Source organism: Oncorhynchus gorbuscha, linkage group LG07 (assembly GCF_021184085.1).
Source record: "Oncorhynchus gorbuscha isolate QuinsamMale2020 ecotype Even-year linkage group LG07, OgorEven_v1.0, whole genome shotgun sequence".
NCBI classification, from domain to species: domain Eukaryota; kingdom Metazoa; phylum Chordata; class Actinopteri; order Salmoniformes; family Salmonidae; genus Oncorhynchus; species Oncorhynchus gorbuscha.
In genome coordinates, this window is record NC_060179.1 from 63,881,390 (window position 1) to 63,897,696 (window position 16,307).

Here is a 16,307-nt window from a genome sequence, read left to right on the forward strand (position 1 = left end):
CCGGCCATTGATCCTCTTCAAAGGTCTTTGCTTCCTGGGTTCACGGCTGATTATGTGAAGGGAGACTGTGGAGTGTGTGTGTGTGTGTGTGTGTGTGTGTGTGTGTGTGAGTGTGTGTGTTTGGAGTCTGATTGTGAAGGGAGACTGTGGAGTCTGTCTATAAGACACAGTAAGGCCTTTGTACCGCTGGAAGACCAGGACTAACAGCTCAGATAGGAATCAGGCTAATTGGTTCTATACGCTGTGGGCCAGTTTCCCGGCCAAGCTCAGTTGAGAATCTCCATTAAAAGGGCATCTTAGTCTTGGACTAGGCTTAATCTGTGCCCGGTAAACCGGCTATGTGTGTTTTCAGGCTCAGTAGTGTGAGTCACAGCCATGAGAGAGACAGCCAGCTACGGAAACTTAACTTCAATTCATTTACTCCTTTAACACAGATGGGGAGTTAATCCATGCTCTTTGACAGCGTTCATAGAAGTCATCTGGAGTCCTTCTCTCTCTCGCTTTCACGATGATCCACTTCCTACTTTATTGCTGAGGGAGGTGATAAGGAAGGAGGATAGTGGGTGATGTAATGGTGATGTCATAATAAACCAGAGAGGCTGTATAATCATCCCAGTCACCAGGGGAGTGTGACATATTGATCAGAGACTTGGTGATTCCCGTGGCTCAATCTATTCTTGGTTGAAGCAGGGTTTGATTCCTGCATAGGTAATTTAGGCTACACTGAATATACAGTATATAGAGCTATAAGTGTTAACTACAAGTGTCTTTGGATAATAGCATCTGCTGATGGCATTTTAAATTGGACCATATTTAATCAAATTCAGAATTAAGGAAATCTGACTCCTATGTTCAACCATTAAGGTCTATACATCACAACATTTCTGTGCATTTCTGCCTATAAATGGCTGGGATCAAACATAGCTTGCTCCTTTTTAGCACTGAGAGAAAATAGAACTGAAATCCCACTGTTAAAACTTCCTGTGGAGTTCTGAGCCTTATTATCTGAGTGATAAAATGCCCCAGAGAGTGTGAAATTATAAAGCTGGATTTGGGTGCCTCTTTGCGTGTCATCATCAGCGCTTCTTAGCACAAATTGAAAAAATGAGACAGATATAAATAGCCAGGAAGGGCCTCACAGTGTAAAGTAGGGGTCACACCAAGGAGGACAGAGGAGGGGATGGTTCTTTGTTCATGGGGAGTCTATCCCCGCGGCATAGGGAGTAGGATTGGGGTGGGTGGGTAGAGAATAGTGGGCAATTGTCTGCAGTATAATTGGGGGAGTTGGGAGGAGTAGTCATTCTACTGTACCCACCAGGCTGTCGACGGCTCCCAGCTTGTGATTGGTGTTGTACAGAGAGTCGTCATCTGTGTGGTTATGTAGTGTATGGTAATGTAGTGGTAATGTAGCAAAGTGATAATGTACAGCAAACTTAGAGGTTATGTATTGAGTCTGTAGTGCTACCCACCAGATTGTCGACCCCTCCCAGGGTGTGATTGGCATTGTACAGGGAGTATGTCAGCTGGTAAACCCCGTCGTTGGTCTCGCTGTTGCCATAGAAACCCACTCCCACCGCAGCACTGCACAGAGCGAGAGAGACAGGAAGGAAGATGCAGGTTAGCGTTTCTGATAAATTAATCAGTATAAGACAACATATACAACATACAGTACTTAGTACCAACGACTGATCCAATAAATAATTGATCTTCGTTTAAAGGAGGTTGTTTTGCCACAATTATAAACTGTTATATATTATTCCGTCATTGCCTTTTGCAGCTCCCAGGGTGAGAGTTGTCAAAAGTTATGGTGCGCTGTCATGACTACAACCCCTAAAATGGCAACATGAAAGCTTGAGCTTCGTTGCACATCCCCACCTTGAGGGTATCGTGCAAGCTAGAAGAATACTGTATGTTAGTTTGGTTGATGATTGTGAAAAGGTTTGTGTGTGAACCACCATTCTTCGTTTTTTTCAGTCTGAAAAGTTTAGTAGATCAAATAGATAAGTGCACATTAAATCAAATGTGACAAAGACATAAAACCTCACAGCAAATTAAGAAACACACATATTGGTTGTGTCCCAAATGACACCCTATTCCCTATATAGTGAGATACTTTTGACCAGGGCACATAGGATTCTGGTCAAATGTAGTGCACTATGTAAGGGATTGGGTGCCATTTGGGATTGCAGACACTGTTATGGAGTCTCTGGTGGCATTTCAACAGTGTGCGGGTCTCCATCTCTTCCCTGGTCAGTAATAATAGGAACGTGCTGAACATAGACAGAAAAACAACTGGACAGAGTCACACAACATTCATCCAGTCACTGAGAATGTTCCTGTAGTCCACTATCATACAGAAAAACAGAACTATGCACTATCATAATAAATGGTTCTGTATTACTCCAGCCAACCTTAGATTACTAAGCATTACTACACATGCACACAGGCAAGCACATACACATATTTTAGCAGTAGGCTGAAATTCAGTTCTCTCTGAAAAATGTCCTTTTTCTCATCCCCTCTTTGAGTTTGTGTGTTATGGACATCAGAATCAAATCCAAGTATTTTATTTATTTATTTTGTGACAGTACTCTGACACAAGCAGTGGTCCCTCTATCATAGTATCTCTACTAATACTTTATCTTCACACTACTGTGCCTATCCCTCCCCTTCCCACTCTACCACACTAACACAACTACTGTGGAGATAATCCTCTCTCAGTATCTCTTGATTATTGGAACCTCACACTTTATACAGCCTACCCTTGCAGTATATTAAAACACCCACTTCCTCCTGTTATGTCTGGTCCAGTAAAGTGATGCCAGATGAGGACCACAGGTCAGTCCCAGTGGGCATAACTTAGTCTAGGCTCTGAGGGAAACCTCCACATTCGTAACAGTGTCTATCACTGGACGTGTCCCAAATGGGGCCCTATATACACTGAGCGTACAAACATTAGGAATACTTGCTCATTCCATGACATAGACTGACCAAGTGAATCCAGGTGAAAGCTATGATCCCTTAGTGATGTCACTTGTTAAGTCCACTTCAATCAGTGTCGGTGAAGGGGAGGAGACAGGTTAAAGAAGGATTTTTAAGACTTGAGACAATCGAGACATGGATTGTGTCAGTATTGCCATTCAGAGGGTGGATGGGCAAGACAAAATATTTAAGTGCCTTTGAACGGGGTACGGTAGTCGGTGCCAGGCTCACTGGTTTGAGTGTGTCAAGAGAGTTACAGAGTGTTACAGAGTTCCACTTCTTTCAGCAAAATACTAGAAACTGCGGTTGCAGTGTGCTAAGGAACGAAAACACTGGACACTAGAGAATTGGAAAAACATTGCCTGGTCTGATGAATCCCAGTTGCTGCTGTTTCACAGTGATGGCAGGACTAGGGTAGGGAGAAAGCGACATGAGTACATGGATCCATCATGCCGCATGGCAACATTGTAGGCTGGTGATGGTGGGGTGATAGTGGGGGGTGTATTTTCATTGCACACATTGGGCCCCTTGATAAAATGGCGCAACTTTGAATGCCACAGGATATCTGAACATTATTGCCAATCAGGTGCATCCCTTCATGGCAGCAGTGTATCCATCTGCAAATGTATGGAACGAGCAATTCGGAGTAGAGATCCACTACCAGTCAACTTGACACAACTGTGGGAAGCATTGGAGTCAATAATCCCAGACATTCCCCGACGAATTTAGGCTGTTTTAAGGGCAAAAGGGGGTGCAACTCAATATTAGGAACGTGTTTCTAATGTTTTGTACACTCGGTGTACGTAGTGCACGACATAGCGAATAGGTTGCCATTTGGGACACATTCTGTGACTCAAAGGAGAAGCTTCCTCTGTCTCCCATTGCGTTGAATTTTTCAATTTAAATTATTATACAAAATTCTTGCAACCAATAGAATGTTATTTATATGGGGGATACAACCTTCCCAGCTCTGCAGATTTAGCTGTGAAGAGACAGAATCATTAGATAATTTGTTTTGGAACTGTCCATATGTAGCTTGTTTTTGGTCACAGGTCCAGGAATGGCTGAAAAATTGCAATATTTACCTGGAGCTCAACCTGCAGATAGCAGTACTGGGTAATCTGAAAAGTCATGGTCAATCAATCAATAATATAATAATACATTTAGCAAAAATGTTTATTTTCAATTTACAATCTGTAGAAACAATGAGTATAGACAAGTTAAGAACTCCAGTCAAACATCACAGCACAGTTGAAGATGATATGGCAAATAGAAATCCAATTAGGATGGTGTTAAGAGATAGATGGGAGGGGCTGAATGGAGCTGAAGTTGGGACTAATAACAGCAAGATAACTCATGTAAAACATACTGTGTCCGTAAAACGTATATAGGTTCAGAACATTTGCGAAAGAGCACAGTTTGAAAGATATGGCTAATAGCAATCAAACCGGATGCACATCAGAAATAGATGGGAGAGGTTGAGGAGGGACAGGAGTAAAAACAAACAAAACAGAACTATTGTAAAATAAAATGTGTCCATAAAATGTACATAGTGCTGTATGTATAAGCTGGAAGTAGAAGCCTAAGCATTGTTGTTCACTAGCTAGTTTACTCGAATTAGAGGAGGGGTGGTAGGGTTAGAAAGTAACAAAGGAAAATACATATATAAAAAAGGTATGTATATATATATGTATTTATATGTGTATATGTATGTATGTATGTATGTATGTCTGTAGCTCAGTTGGTAGAGCATGGCGCTTGTAACGCCAGGGTAGTGGGTTCGATCCCCGGGACCACCCATACGTAGAATGTATGCACACATGACTGTAAGTCGCTTTGGATAAAAGCGTCTGCTAAATGGCATATATTATGTATGTATGTATGTATGTATGTATGTATGTATGTATGTATGTATGTATGTATGTATGTATGTATGTATGTATGTATGTATGTATGTATGTATGTATGTATGTATGTATGTATGTATGTATGTATGTATGTATGTATGTATGTATGTATGTATGTATGTATGTATGTATGTATGTATGTATGTATGTATGTATGTATGTATGTATGTATGTATGTATGTATGTATGTATGTATGTATGTATGTATGTATGTATGTATGTATGTATGTATGTATGTATGTATGTATGTATGTATGTATACTGCTAAAAAAATTAAGTACATCAGGAGATGTGGAGGAGGCTGTAGGAAGGCAACAACCCAGCAGCAGGACTGCTACCTCTGCCTTTGTGCAAGCAGGAGGAACACTGCCAGAGCCCTGCAAAATGACCTCCAGCAGGCCACAAATGTGCATGTGTCTGCTAAAACGGTCAGAAACAGACTCCATGAGGGTGGTATGAGGGCCCGACGTCCACAGGTGGGGGTTGTGCTTTACAGCCCAACACTGTGCAGGACGTTTGGCATTTGCCAGAGAACACCAAGATTGGCAAATTCGCCACTGGCGCCCTGTGCTCTTCACAGATGAAAGCAGGCTCACACTGAGCACATGTGATAGACGTGACAGAGTCTGGAGACGCTGTGGAGAACGTTCTGCTGCCTGCAACATCCTCCAGCATGACCAGTTTGGCGGTGGGTCAGTCATGGTGTGGGGTGGCATTTCTTTGGGGGCCGCACAGCCCTCCATGTGCTCGCCAGAGGTAGGCTGACTGCCATTAGGTACCGAGATGAGATCCTCAGACCCCTTGTGAGACCAAAAGCTGGTTCGGTTGGCCCTGGGTCCCTCCTAATGCAAGACAATGCTAGACCTCATGTGGCTGGAGTGTGTCAGCAGTTCCTGCAAGAGGAAGGCATTGATGCTATGGACTGGCCTGCCCGTTCCCCAGACCTGAATCCAATTGAGCACATCTGGGACATCATGTCTCGCTCCATCCACCAACGCCATGTTGCACTACAGACTGTCCAGGAGTTGGCGGATGCTTTAGTCCAGGTCTGGGAGGAAAATCCTCAGGAGACCATCCGCCACCTCATCAGGAGCATGCCCAGGCGTTGTAGGGAGGTTATACAGGCACGTGGAGGCCACACACACTCCTGAGCCTCATTTTTACTTGTTTTAAGGACATTACATCAAAGTTGGATCAGCCTGTAGTGTGGTTTTCCACTTTAATTTTGAGTGTGCCTCCAAATCCAGACCTCCATGGGTTGATACATTTGATTTCCATTGATCATTTTTGTGTGATTTTATTGTCAGCACATTCAACTATGTAAAGAAAAAAGTATTTAATAAGAATATTTCATTAATTCAGATCTAGGATGTGTTATATTGGTGTTCCCTTTATTTTTTGGAGCAGTGTATATACAGTTGAAGTTGGAAGTTTACATACACTTAGGTTGGAGTCATTAAAACTCGTTTTTCAACCACTCCACAAATTTAATGTTAAAAAACTATAGTTTTGGCAAGTTGGTTAGGACACCTACTTTGTGCATGACACAAGTAATTTTTCCAACAATTGTTTACAGACAGATTATTTCACTTTTAATTCACTGTATCACAATTCCAGTGGGTCATAAGTTTACATACACTAAGTTGACTGTGCCTTTAAACAGCTTGGAAAATTCCAGAAAATTATGTCATGGCTTTAGAAGATTCTGAAAGGCTAATTGACATCATTTGAGTCATTTGGAGGTGTACATGTGGATGTATTACAAGGCCTACCTTCAAATTCAGTGCCTATTTGCTTGACATCATGTGAAAATCAAAAGAAATCGGCCAAGACCTCAGACAAAAACATTGTAGATCCTCCACAAGTCTGGTTCATCATTGGGAGAAATATCAAACGCCTGAATGTACCACATTCATCTGTACAAACAATAGTACGCAAGTATAAACACCATGGCACCACACAGCCGTCATACCACGCAGGAAGAAGACTCGTTCTGTCTCCTAAAGATGAATGTACTTTGGTAAGAAAAGTGCAAATCAATCCCAGAAAAACAGCAAAGGACCTTGTGAAGATGCTGGAGGAAACAGATACAAAAGTATCTATATCCACAGTAAAACGAGTCCTATATCGACATAACCTGAAAGGCCTCTCAGCAAGGAAGAAGCCACTGCTCCAAAACCGCCATAAAAAAGCCAGACTATGGTTTGCAACTGCACATGGGGATAAAGATTGTACTTTTTGGAGAAATGTCCTCTGGTCTGATGAAATAAAAATAGAACTGTTTGGCCATAATGACCATCGTTATGTTTGGAGGAAAAAGGGGGAAGCTTGCAAGCCGAAGAACACCATCCCAACCGTGAAGCACATGGGTGGCAGCATCATGTTGTGGGGGTGCTTTGCTGCAGGATGGACTGTGCACTTGTAACAGTATAGCTTTCATCCGTCCCCTCGCCGGGCTCGAACCAGGGACCCTCTGCACACAGACAACAGTCACCCACGAAGCATCAATATCCATCGCGCCACAAAAGCCACTGCCCTTGTTCCAACAACTACTTCAGGTCTCAGAGCGAGTGACATCATTGATTGAAACACTATTAGCACGCATCACTGCTAACTAGCCATTTCACACCAGTTACACTCACCCCCCCGTTTGACCTCGTCCTTTTTCTCCACAGCAACCAGTGATCCGGGTCAACAGCATCAATGTAACAGTTTAATTTTCGTCCGTCCCCTCGCCCTGACCCGGGCTCGAACCAGGGACCCTCTGCACACAGCGACAACTGACACCCACGAAGCATCGTTACCCATCGCGCCACAAAAGTGACGGCCCTTGCAGAGCAAGGGGAACAACTACTTCAAGGCCTCAGAGTGAGTGACATCACCAATTGAAACGCTATTAGCACGCACCACCGCTAACTAGCTAGCCATTTCACATCGGTTACACACTTCACAAAATAGATGGTATCATGAGGGTGGAACATTTTGTGGATATATTGAAGAAACATCTCAAGACATCAGCCAGGAAGTTAAAGCCTGGTCACAAATGGGTCTTCCAAATGGACAATGCATGTTTCCAAAGTTGTGGCAAAATGGTTTAAGGACAACAAAGTCAAGGTATTGGAGTGGCCATCACAAAGCCCTGACCTCAACCCTATGGAAAATTTGTGGGCAGAACTGAAAAAGCGTGTGCGAGCAAGGAGGCCTACAAACCTGACTCAGTTACACCAGCTCTGTCAGGAGGAATGGGCCAAAATTCACCCAACTTATTGTGGGAAGCTTGTGGAAGGCTACCCGAAACATTTGACCCAAGTTAAACAATTAAAAGGCAATGCTACCAAATACTAATTGAGTGTATGTAAACGTCTGACCCAGTGGGAATGTGATGAAAGAAAATAAGCTGAAATAAATTATTCTCTCAACTATTATTCTTACATTTCTTATTATTAAAATAAAGAGGTGATCCTAACTGACCTAAGACAGTGAATGTTTTACCAGGATTAAATGTCAGGAATTGTGAAAAACTGAATTTAACTTATTTGGCTAAGGTGTTTGTATACTTCCGACCTCAACTGTACAGTATATGCAAAATATAAATGATAACATTGGTGGTAGCTACAATTTATCTGTAATATTAAAGCTGATCAACCCCCCCACCCAAAAAAATGAGAGAAATAGAGAGAGAAAGGGAAAAGGAAAAAGAGAAGAGAGAGAATATGCATTTCTCACTATGAATAAAGTACTGATGTTAACGCATTAAATCATGTCTGTGGGATGTCTTTACTTTTTCCACACCAAAACATTAGCCCGGTGTCAAAAACATACTGTCAGGAATCTGCCTCTTTCATGTTCCTGTGTTTGAACAAGCTGTATGATGCTAGAGACATACAGATGACGCCCTATTCCCTTTATAGTGCACTACTTTGTTTACTGTAAAGTTGTAAAGATGTTCACTATTTAGGGAATAGGGTGCCATTTGGGACACACATACAGAGAAACCTCAAAACCTAGGAAAGAAAAAAGCAAAGCATAGCAAATAATAGCAGCCTGGGGAAAAAGGTTTCTCTGAAATATCTGAATCATTCTCATTAACAGGATGATGGTAGGGGATTAGAGAAACAGAAGAGAGATGGAGGGAGAGAGAGTTAGTATAACTCAACGCAGATAAATATCTGGTGACCATCAGACAGACTGAGTAGTAGATGGCGCAGGGACCATAGGTGCTGACCTATGATCAAGTCCCTTCTGTCCTTATTCATTGTGATCTAAAAGGCAAAACTGATCCTAAATCAGCACGCCTTCTCTGAGACTCTTGATATGGCCCCTGGTATACGCATAGCAAACATCTGTGGTACTGTCATGTCCATGACATACAAACTGGAACAGAGGATGAGAGAAAGCAAATTCGCAGAGAGAGAACTGAAATTTAACCTCTGGCTAAAGAACTACAACTCCAACTTCTGCACACATATTCATCTTTGCGATGATGCATTTACAGTGTATTCGGAAAGTATTCAGACCCCTTGAATTTGTCACATTTTGTTACATTACAGACTTATCCTAAAATGGATTTAAAAAAATATCCTCATCAATCTACACACAATACCCCATAATGACAAAGCAAAATCAGTTTTTTTTAAATGTTTGCTAATTTATTGAAAATAAACCCTTTGCTATGACACTTGAAAAAAAAGTGATTTATTTAACCCTTATTTTACCAGGTGAGTTGACTGAGAACACATTCTCATTTACAACAACGACCTGGGGAATAGTTACAGGGGAAGAACGGGGGATGAATGAGCCAATTGTAAGCTGGGGCTGATTAGATGACCATGATGGTATGAGGGCCAGATTGGGAAATTGAGCTCAGCTGAATCCTGTTTCCATTGATCATCCTTGAGATATTTCTACAAATTGATTGGAGTCCACCTGTGGTAAATTCAATTGATTGGACATGATTTGGAAAGACACACACCTGTCTATATAAGGTCCCACTGTTGACAGTTCATGTCAGAGCGAAAACCAAGCCATGAATTGTCTGTAGAGCTCAGAGATAGGATTGTGTCGAGGCACAAATCTGGGGAAGGGTACCAAAAAATGTCTGCAGCGTTGAATGTCCCCAAGAACACAGTGGCTTCCATTCTTAAATGGAAGAAGTTTGGAAACAACAATATTCTCCATAGAGCTGGTCGCCCGCCCAAACTGAGGAATTGGGGGAGAAGGGCCTTGATCAGGGAGGTGACCAAGAACCCGATGGTCACTCTGACAGAGCTCCAGAGTTCCTCTATGGAGATAGGAGAACCTTCCAGAAAGACAACCATCTCTGCAGCATTCCACCAATCAGTCCTTTATGGTAGAGTGGCCAGACGGAAGCCACTCATCAGTAAAAGGCACATGACAGCCCGCTTGGAGTTTTCCCAAAGGCACCTAAAGGACACAGACCAGAGAAACAAGATTATCTGGTCTTATGAAACCAAGACTTAACTCTTTGGCCTGAATGCGAAGCGTCATGTCTGAAGGAAATCTGGCACCATCTCGACTGAGAAGCGTAGTGGCAGCATCATGCTCTGGGGTTGTTTTTCAGAGGCAGGTACTGGGAGAATAGAGAGAACCTGCTCCAGAGCGCTACAGGACAACGTAGGAGTGGCTTCGGGACAAGTCTCTGAATGTCGTTGAGCGGCCCAGCCAGAGCCTGGACTTGAACCAGATCAAACATCTCTTGAGAGACCTGAAAATAGCTGTGCAGCGATGCTCCCCATCCAATCTGACAGAGTTTATAGAGGATCTGCAGAGAAAAATGGGAGAAGCTCCCCAAATACAGGTGTGCCTAGCTTGTAGCGTCATACCCAAGAAAACTTGAGGCTGTAATCACTTCAACAAAGTACTGAACAAAGGTGCCTCAGCAAAGATCTGAATACTTACGTAAATGTGATATTTCAGGTTTTGATTTTTAATACATTCGCAAAAAATTCAAAAAATCTGTTTTTCCTTTGTCATTATGGGGTATAGTGTGTAGATTGATGAGGGGAAGAAACAATTGAATCCATTCAACGTCACACAATGTGGACAAGGTCAAGGGGACTGAATACTTTCTAAATGCACTGTATTAGAGGTCGACCGATTCATCGGAATGGCCGATTAATTAGGGCCGATTTCAAGTTTTCATAACAATCGGAAATCTGTATTTTTGGGCGCCGATTTGCCGATTTAAAAAAATGATATATATATATTTTTTACACCTTTATTTAATCTTTATTTAACTAGCCAAGTCAGTTAAGAACACATTCTGTTTTTCAATGACGGCCTAGGAACGGTGGGTTACCTGCCTCGTTCAGTGGCAGAAAGACAGATTTTCACCTTGTCAGCTCGGGGGAGCATAAACAGCATTGCGCTGTTTATGCCTTCAAGCCTATCAACTCCCGAGATGAGGCTGGTGTGACCGAAGTGAAATGGCTGGCTAGTTAGCACGTGCTAATAGCGTTTCAAACTTCACTCGCTCTGAGCCTTGGGATGGTTGTTTCCCTTGCTCTGCATGAGTAACGCTGCTTCGATGTGGTGGCTGTTGTCGTTGTGTTGCTGGTTCGAGCCCAGGGAGGAGCGAGGAGAGGGACGGAAGCTATACTGTTACACTGGCAATACTAAAGTGCCTATAAGAACATCCAATAGTTAAAGGTTAATGAAATACAAATGGTATAGAGGGAAATAGTCCTATAATAACTACAACCTAAAACTTCTTACCTGGGAATATTGAAGACTCATGTTAAAAGGAACCACCAGCTTTCATATGTTCTCATGTTCTGAGCAAGGAACTGAAACGTTAGTTTTCTTACATGGCACATATTGCACTTTTATGTTCTTTTCCAACACTTTGTTTTTGCATTATTTAAACCAAATTGAACATGTTTCATTATCTACTTGAGGCTAAATTGATTTTATTGATGTATTATGTTAAGTTAAAATAAGTGTTAATTCAGTATTGTTGTAATTGTCATTATTACAAATAAAAAAAATGTATTTTTTTTTTTAAATCAGCCTATTAATCGGTATCTGCTTTTTTTGGAGGGGTCCTCCAATAATCGGTATCAGCCTTGAAAAATCATAATCGGTCGACCTCTACACTGTATATAGTAAGCCTTCCTTAACTATGATTAGATCACTGTGACACATGTTTTCTATAGCAGGGTCAAAGAGGGATAGAGATTTAACATTTACTACTGTAGCAAACTGGCATTATGATACGCCGGCCAGCTAGTGTAACGCTCGTCGTGGGTGGAAGAAGAGGAGGACCAATGCGCAGCGTGGTAAGTGTCCATATTGTTTTAATAAGAATAGTGAACACTGAACAAAAACAATAAAACGACAAAATGAACAGTCCTGAACAGTGAAGCAAAACACAGAACAGAAAATAATCACCCACAAAACACAGGTGGGAAAAGGCTATCTAAGTATGATACTCAATCAGAGACAACGAACGACACCTGCCTCTGATTGAGAACCATACCAGGCCAAACACAAAACCACAACATAGAAAAAAGAACATAGACTACCCACGCAACTCACACCCTGACCATCCTAAAACAAAGACATAACAAAAGAACTAAGGTCAGAACGTGATAGCTAGACAGAATATGTCACATTGGGATTCTGTTTCAGGCACCACAAATACTACCCCTGGGGTCCTAACACAACTCACTCCAACCAAATGAAATAAAGCTATTTTGTGCATCTAATAACCTCAATTATGGGCACTATACTACAAATTTCCCTCAGATTACACAGACCCGCAAAGAATTCAAAAACAAATCCAATTTTGATAAACTCCCATATCTATTGGGTGAAATTCCACAGTGTGCAATCACAGCAGCAAGATGTGTGACCTGTTGCCACAAGAAAAGGGCAACCAGTGAAGAACAAACACCGTTGTAAATACAATCCATATTTATGTTTATTTATTTTTTCTTTGGTACTTGAACTATTTTCACGTCGTTACAACACTGTACATAGCCATAATATGACATATGAAATGTCTTTATTTCCTTTGGAACTTTTAAATGTAATGTTTACTGTTCATTATTATTGTTTATTTCACTTGCTTTGACTATGGAAACACATGTTTCCCATGCTAATAAAGCCCCTTAAATTGACATTGAAATTGAGAGAGTGAGTGGGGTACACCTTCACTAATGCTCTGCTGCTTTTCAACTACAACACCAGTCTTACACTATTGTATACACACTTATGTTATTGTGGGGGAATTGTTTTTCCGTAGCTAGGGTTGACAGTGAAGAGCAGAACCAACAAACTCTGCATAATCAAAACAGTTGGTTTGTGAGAAGGTGTTAACCATTGAAGGTGTAAACCCGTGTTCACAGGTAGCCGTTGTTATGTAAATGCTGCCTGAAAAGCCCCAGCGGCCTTGCCTTGGCCTCTGGTCAAGGCCCAGTGAGTCCCAGGAGCCGGACCGTGGAGCTGGAAACAGAAAAGTCTGAGGCTATCTGGGTAAAACACCAGGGTAAATCTTAATTGGAAATGCACCATGATACTCTTTCTCTGTTGTCTAGTTAGCAGTTACAGTAAATCAAATCAAATGTCATTTGTCACATGTGCCGAATACAACAGGTAGACCTTACAGTGACATGAAAATACCTAAAAAAAAGGAAAAGATAAAAATAACAAATAATTCTAGGGCAGCAGTAAAATAACAATAAGTGGGGCTATATACAGGGGGTACCGGTACAGAGTCAAGGTGCTGTGGCACCGGTGTCGAGGTAATGGAGGTAATATGTACATGTAGGTAGAGTTATTAAAGTGACAATGCATAGATAATAACAGAGAGTAGCAGCAGCGTAGAAAAGGAGGCAGGAGGCAATGCAAATAGTCTGGGTAGACATTTGATTAGATGTTCAGGAGTCTTATTTCATGGGGGTATAAGCTGTTTAGTTGCCTCTTGGACCTAGACTTGGTGCTCCGGTACCGCTTGCCGTGCGGTAGCAGAGAGAACAGTCTATGACTAGGGTGGCTGGAGTCTTTGACAATTTTTAGGGCCTTCTCTGACACCGCCTGGTATAGAGGTCATGGATGGCAGGAAGCTTGGATGGCCCCGGTGATGTACTGGGCCCTACGCACTACCCTCTGTAGTGCCTTGCGGTCAGAGGCCGAACAGTTGCCATACCGGGCAGTGATGCAACCGATCAGGAGGGAGGGGGGGCATCAGGAAGTTCAGGATCCAGTTGCAGAGGGAAGTGTTTAGTCCCAGGGTTCTTAGCTTATTGATGAGCTTTGAGGGCACTATGGTGTTGAACGCTGAGCTGTAGTCAATGAATAGCATTCTCACACAGGTGTTCCTTTTGTCCAGGTGGGGCGGTATGCAAATTGGAGTGGGTCTATGGCAGAGGTCGATTATGACCGATTATGATTTTTCAACGCCGATGCCGATTATTGGAGGACCAAAAAAGCCGATACCGAGTAATCGGCAGATTTTTTTATTTGTAATAATGACAATTACAACAATACTCAATTAACACTTATTTTAACTTAATATAAAACATCAAAATCAATTTAGCCTCAAATAAATAATGAAACATGTTCAATTTGGCTTAAATAATGCAAAAGAAAGCAATATGTTCCATGTAAAAATGTGTGCCATGTAAAATATGTGCCATGTAAAAATGTGTGCCATGTAAAATATGTGCCATGTAAAAATGTGTGCCATGTAAAATATGTGCCATGTAAAAAAGCTAATGTTTAAGTTCCTTGCTCAGAACATGAGAACATATGAAAGTTGGTGGTTCCCGATGGTCACTCTGACAGAGCTCCAGAGTTCCTCTATGGAGATAGGAGAACCTTCCAGAAAGACAACCATCTCTGCAGCAATCCACCAATCAGTCCTTTATGGTAGAGTGGCCAGACGGAAGCCACAAGGCACATGACAGCCCGCTTGGAGTTTTCCCAAAGGCACCTAAAGGACACAGACCAGAGAAACAAGATTATCTGGTCTTATGAAACCAAGACTTAACTCTTTGGCCTGAATGCGAAGCGTCATGTCTGAAGGAAATCTGGCACCATCTCGACTGAGAAGCGTAGTGGCAGCATCATGCTCTGGGGTTGTTTTTCAGCGGCAGGTACTGGGAGAATAGAGAGAACCTGCTCCAGAGCGCTACAGGACAACGTAGGAGTGGCTTCGGGACAAGTCTCTGAATGTCGTTGAGCGGCCCAGCCAGAGCCTGGACTTGAACCAGATCAAACATCTCTTGAGAGACCTGAAAATAGCTGTGCAGCGATGCTCCCCATCCAATCTGACAGAGTTTATAGAGGATCTGCAGAGAAAAATGGGAGAAGCTCCCCAAATACAGGTGTGCCTAGCTTGTAGCGTCATACCCAAGAAGACTTGAGGCTGTAATCACTTCAACAAAGTACTGAACAAAGGTGCCTCAGCAAAGATCTGAATACTTACGTAAATGTGATATTTCAGGTTTTGATTTTTAATACATTCGCAAAAAATTCAAAAAATCTGTTTTTCCTTTGTCATTATGGGGTATAGTGTGTAGATTGATGAGGGGAAGAAACAATTGAATCCATTCAACGTCACACAATGTGGACAAGGTCAAGGGGACTGAATACTTTCTAAATGCACTGTATTAGAGGTCGACCGATTCATCGGAATGGCAGATTAATTAGGGCCGATTTCAAGTTTTCATAACAATCGGAAATCTGTATTTTTGGGCGCCGATTTGCCGATTTAAAAAATGATATATATATATTTTTTACACCTTTATTTAATCTTTATTTAACTAGCCAAGTCAGTTAAGAACACATTCTGTTTTTCAATGACGGCCTAGGAACGGTGGGTTACCTGCCTCGTTCAGTGGCAGAAAGACAGATTTTCACCTTGTCAGCTCGGGGGGAGCATAAACAGCATTGCGCTGTTTATGCCTTCAAGCCTATCAACTCCCGAGATGAGGCTGGTGTGACCGAAGTGAAATGGCTGGCTAGTTAGCACGTGCTAATAGCGTTTCAAACTTCACTCGCTCTGAGCCTTGGGATGGTTGTTTCCCTTGCTCTGCATGAGTAACGCTGCTTCGATGTGGTGGCTGTTGTCGTTGTGTTGCTGGTTCGAGCCCAGGGAGGAGCGAGGAGAGGGACGGAAGCTATACTGTTACACTGGCAATACTAAAGTGCCTATAAGAACATCCAATAGTTAAAGGTTAATGAAATACAAATGGTATAGAGGGAAATAGTCCTATAATAACTACAACCCCTTAAATTGACATTGAAATTGAGAGAGTGAGTGGGGTACACCTTCACTAATGCTCTGCTGCTTTTCAACTACAACACCAGTCTTACACTATTGTATACACACTTATGTTATTGTGGGGGAATTGTTTTTCCGTAGCTAGGGTTGACAGTGAAGAGCAGAACCAA

The 16,307-nt window shown here is 42.1% G+C and overlaps 1 protein-coding gene across 2 annotated transcripts in view; it reads right to left on the reverse strand.

Annotated features, from left to right (window-relative positions):
• LOC124040226 (protein tweety homolog 2-like) overlaps nt 1-16,307 on the reverse strand; it is a 113,884-nt gene that overhangs the window by 45,822 nt on the left and 51,755 nt on the right. For both annotated transcript variants that reach the window (XM_046357195.1, XM_046357194.1), the window contains exon 3: nt 1,470-1,581. In XM_046357195.1, coding sequence (XP_046213151.1) covers nt 1,470-1,581 — 112 coding nt within the window. The remainder of the gene's footprint in view (nt 1-1,469; nt 1,582-16,307) is intronic.